General features: G+C 37.3%; 1 protein-coding gene and 1 long non-coding RNA gene across 2 annotated transcripts in view; both read right to left on the bottom strand.

Moving 5' to 3' along the window:
• Positions 1–806: 806 nt before the first annotated feature.
• On the bottom strand, positions 807–2,774 carry LOC107582182 (uncharacterized). The gene is made up of 3 exons (XR_001608915.1): positions 2,592–2,774; positions 2,359–2,436; positions 807–2,185 (listed from the first exon to the last, which is right to left on the bottom strand). It is a non-coding gene; the product is annotated as an uncharacterized lncRNA (long non-coding RNA).
• A 515-nt stretch (positions 2,775–3,289) lies between these two features.
• The window catches only part of LOC107581844 (cyclin-dependent kinase 18-like), a 93,113-nt gene continuing 91,530 nt past the window's right edge, over positions 3,290–4,872 (bottom strand). The window contains exons 12-14 of the mRNA XM_016267521.1: positions 3,987–4,077; positions 3,754–3,831; positions 3,290–3,580 (exon numbers count right to left, since the gene is read on the bottom strand). Of these exons, the coding sequence (XP_016123007.1) occupies positions 3,546–3,580; positions 3,754–3,831; positions 3,987–4,077 (204 nt within the window). The 3' untranslated portion in view covers positions 3,290–3,545. The remainder of the gene's footprint in view (positions 3,581–3,753; positions 3,832–3,986; positions 4,078–4,872) is intronic.

The raw sequence follows: 4,872 nt of genomic DNA, 5'->3' as shown, positions 1-4,872 counted from the left end.
AAAAAAAAAAACACTCAGGAGGAGATCAGTGCCACAAGTTGAATCAAACCTGGACCTGGCCAAAAATAACACTGTCGACTCGTGACTCAAACGAACCGGTTCAAGAAAACGAAATGATTCAAGATTCAAACAGATCCGTGCGACAGGTGTGTTTCCCATTTCCCAACAGTTTGAGAAGAGTCAACATAAATGTGAGGGTAAGAAATCACGCACTGCTGCCTGGGGCGTCACGCATATTTGGACTGTTTTGTTTTATAGATATTTTCGTGTGAACCGTACCGAGTGCATCTGACAGGTCCAACGAGTCTTTTGTTGCAGCTGTGGTAACGCACACACTTATTTGCACACAGGTTTATCTTGCTGATAGTATATTGCCTAGAGTAGACCAAATCCTATTTCAAGTTTACTTTGTGAAGTGTACTAATGACAAATATTACCATTCAAGACAGTAAGACTATTGTTTGACTATTGTATTTCTTCTTTTTTATGCTTTAAACGACATTATACAAAACAATACAAAGCCAGGGTAACAAAGGATAAAAAAAAAAAATTATGTATATATATATATACACACATACATACATAAATAAGTTTGAGAAAAAGGTAGTCACATTCCCATGGTTCAACTCAACGTCATCATTTATTTAGTTTGTTATTTAATTATTTTTGGCATTTTTCGCAGTCACAATACATTCAGCTTCAGAATATCATAAAAGAATAGACAAATCACACAAAATATTGAATATCACATTTCATACAAAAATCTAAATCTTTTATAAAACATTTAGACAGCATCTAAGTTCATTTAATACCCTAGTTTATTTTTTTTTCTGGCAAAAGTTCACGGAGAATAAAGAAAACACTTGTCAAAATACATATATTTATATATTAATTCTTTTCAATAGTGTATTTAAAATATTTTCATTTACCACAAAACACGTAAATTAGTGCCGCTGCTGCAGTAACGTTAAACTAAATCCTTTTAAGTCATATTATTTTATAGAATTTCCCCTTTGTCAGTCATTCTCAATATTTCTGTTCCTTGGTGGCCTTTAAATGACAAAGCTTTTCATTTCTGTCCACTGTAAAACTAGTTTGTGCTCAGTGCCGTTTACAACAAAGAGTCATAGTGCTTTCATTTTTAAACTACAAAATACAGTAGGAGAAGGTGAACGACATTAGGTTTCAGGTCTAGACACTTGCATGCCATACGGAGTAGCAATTAGCTTAAATGGCAAAACCAATATCTGCATGTGCAATTACTTGAAAGGACCGAGATCCTTGAGGAGATTGAAGTAGATGGTTTTTCGAAAGGCGTAAAATTGGACCCCATCATCTCTTACGGTCTGCAAAAGGCACCTTTTGAAGATTTCATAAATTAATAACTAGTTAAAGATGCTGTAAGCGAGTATAGCTTTTTTTTTCTAGCCAGATACACTCTTTGCCTGTCAATCATTCTGTGGACAGGGTGGGATTTAGAAGAATTCTGTTCTAGAATCGCTTGCAGCACCTTTAGTAGTTGAACTTAAATGGTATCATGACAGAATTCAAGTAATTCTCTATTCAATGGCTCAAATATTTATACGACAATTTACATTTTTAATGTTTCAACTCTTCTCTGTATTATCGTATTGAATGAATGCTTATGAAATAAACCGCAATATCAGCTTGTGCAATGATCAAACACGTATGGCAAAACAAGTTAAACCTCAAACAGAAATGAAGGAGATTTCACTCAATGGAAAAAGTAGGGCATGACGCTACCATGTTTCCTGCACATACACATTCACGCACAATTAAAAATACTATGAACGTCTGAAAGTACTACTAGATCCAGGAGGAGAAGAGGCTGAACTCAAGTCTAAATGTCTTTCCATTTAAAGCTTTGAGCTTTAGGATCAGTGTGGTTTTTAGGTTTACAATAGACTGCAGGAGAGATTTGTTTTAGCCTTGGTTACACTTGTAACCAGCGCATGTTATGACTGAGGATGATTCACTTTTATTCAGTCCGTTTTCTGAAGTACAGACTAATAAATTGGTGTGTATGTGAATGGATGCATGCATGTTTTGAATGGAGAAAAAAAAGTTGTTTGCTTCATAATGGTTTTGTTCTGGCGATCTCTTCATGCACACCACTTTGATTCTTGTCTTCAGAATATGCTTTGTCTGCGGTTCTTGCCTCGACCTGGATTTGGAGAAAATGAGCCACTGTTAGACGGAGTATGCAGTGCAGGTGAGTATGTTTTAAAGCATTTAATCTTACAGGTTTATGGATGGGATTAATGTGCATGACTAAACATGATCAAGTTGCGCTCTGCAAATAGAGATGAGTGATGTCAAAGCAATGCAATTGAATACCCAGCGGCTGAAATACTGAGCTCTTGTGTCCCAGATCCTTCTGTAGCTGGATCTCCCTCAGTGAAAACACAGACGAGGCTAGAGAGAATAGAAGACAAGTGGCTGATGATCAAAGCAAATGTATTGTCTTGTTTGTCGTTTCATCAAGGTGAAAGACAGATTATAAGGCTCGTGTTAAGGTGATGTTATATAAGCAGAATCTAGAAATGATGAAAATATTGGGATAGACTCACTGTCAGGTATGGAGTGAATGTTCTCGCCCAGAGTCAGGAAGTAAGAGTGTCTCAGAGATGACTCGGCCGCAATCCTGCGCTTGGTGTCGTACTGAACAGAAACAAAAGAAAAATGAGGGGAAAAAGAGAATTGGTGCATTTTTTTATTGGATAGGGTTTTGTAAGTTTACAGGATTTGTGATGCGTATATAATCGTCTGACTAAATATGATAACATGGTGCAAAATAAATAAAAAAAAATCAAAAATTATTATAATATATGCAACCAGTGGCGGCTGGTGGAAAATTTTCTAGGTGAGGCGCCACATCCAAAAATTTTAGCATACATCTCGATATGATTTATCCCAGTATAACAAAAGGAAAAGTATTAAAGGGGTCATATGATTCTGCTAAAAATAACATTATTTTGTGTATTTGGTGTAATGAAACGTGTTTATGCGGTTTAATGTTCAAAAAACTAATTATTTTCCACATACTGTACATTATTGTTTCTCCTCTATGCCCCGCCTTTCTGAAACGCGTCGATTTTTACAAAGCTCATCGGTCTGAAAAGCAAGGTGTGCTCTGATTGGCCAGCTATCCAGTGCGTTGTGATTGGCCGAATACCTCAAGCGTGTGACGGAAATGTTACGCCCCAACCATATTGTGATGCCCTGTCCGGCCGGATCGAAGATACAAAAATATAAAGCTTTGAGCTTTAGGATCAGTGTGGTTTTTAGGTTTACAATAGACTGCAGGAGAGATTTGTTTTAGCCTTGGTTACACTTGTAACCAGCGCATGTTATGACTGAGGATGATTCACTTTTATTCAGTCCGTTTTCTGAAGTACAGACTAATAAATTGGTGTGTATGTGAATGGATGCATGCATGTTTTGAATGGAGAAAAAAAAGTTGTTTGCTTCATAATGGTTTTGTTCTGGCGATCTCTTCATGCACACCACTTTGATTCTTGTCTTCAGAATATGCTTTGTCTGCGGTTCTTGCCTCGACCTGGATTTGGAGAAAATGAGCCACTGTTAGACGGAGTATGCAGTGCAGGTGAGTATGTTTTAAAGCATTTAATCTTACAGGTTTATGGATGGGATTAATGTGCATGACTAAACATGATCAAGTTGCGCTCTGCAAATAGAGATGAGTGATGTCAAAGCAATGCAATTGAATACCCAGCGGCTGAAATACTGAGCTCTTGTGTCCCAGATCCTTCTGTAGCTGGATCTCCCTCAGTGAAAACACAGACGAGGCTAGAGAGAATAGAAGACAAGTGGCTGATGATCAAAGCAAATGTATTGTCTTGTTTGTCGTTTCATCAAGGTGAAAGACAGATTATAAGGCTCGTGTTAAGGTGATGTTATATAAGCAGAATCTAGAAATGATGAAAATATTGGGATAGACTCACTGTCAGGTATGGAGTGAATGTTCTCGCCCAGAGTCAGGAAGTAAGAGTGTCTCAGAGATGACTCGGCCGCAATCCTGCGCTTGGTGTCGTACTGAACAGAAACAAAAGAAAAATGAGGGGAAAAAGAGAATTGGTGCATTTTTTTATTGGATAGGGTTTTGTAAGTTTACAGGATTTGTGATGCGTATATAATCGTCTGACTAAATATGATAACATGGTGCAAAATAAATAAAAAAAAATCAAAAATTATTATAATATATGCAACCAGTGGCGGCTGGTGGAAAATTTTCTAGGTGAGGCGCCACATCCAAAAATTTTAGCATACATCTCGATATGATTTATCCCAGTATAACAAAAGGAAAAGTATTAAAGGGGTCATATGATTCTGCTAAAAATAACATTATTTTGTGTATTTGGTGTAATGAAACGTGTTTATGCGGTTTAATGTTCAAAAAACTAATTATTTTCCACATACTGTACATTATTGTTTCTCCTCTATGCCCCGCCTTTCTGAAACGCGTCGATTTTTACAAAGCTCATCGGTCTGAAAAGCAAGGTGTGCTCTGATTGGCCAGCTATCCAGTGCGTTGTGATTGGCCGAATACCTCAAGCGTGTGACGGAAATGTTACGCCCCAACCATATTGTGATGCCCTGTCCGGCCGGATCGAAGATACAAAAATATTAAAACCCATTATAAACGAGGCATTTGTTGCATCCAGTGGGGACATAATTACGGATTATAATGACTTATACTGTCTTTTTACGCGTTGCGTTGCATCGCGCCTCGTAAACATAAAACCATGTCTGCATTTGTGATCGGAGAAATGACAAACAACAAGCCCTACTCTACACTGCCCAAAAAACTCGCTTTAAATATAAAAAATA

Source organism: Sinocyclocheilus grahami, unplaced genomic scaffold (assembly GCF_001515645.1).
Source record: "Sinocyclocheilus grahami isolate Dianchi unplaced genomic scaffold, SAMN03320097.WGS_v1.1 scaffold3.1, whole genome shotgun sequence".
Classification (NCBI taxonomy): domain Eukaryota; kingdom Metazoa; phylum Chordata; class Actinopteri; order Cypriniformes; family Cyprinidae; genus Sinocyclocheilus; species Sinocyclocheilus grahami.
Note: the sequence above shows the minus strand (reverse complement) of the source record. Positions and strands in the feature narration are given on the sequence as shown.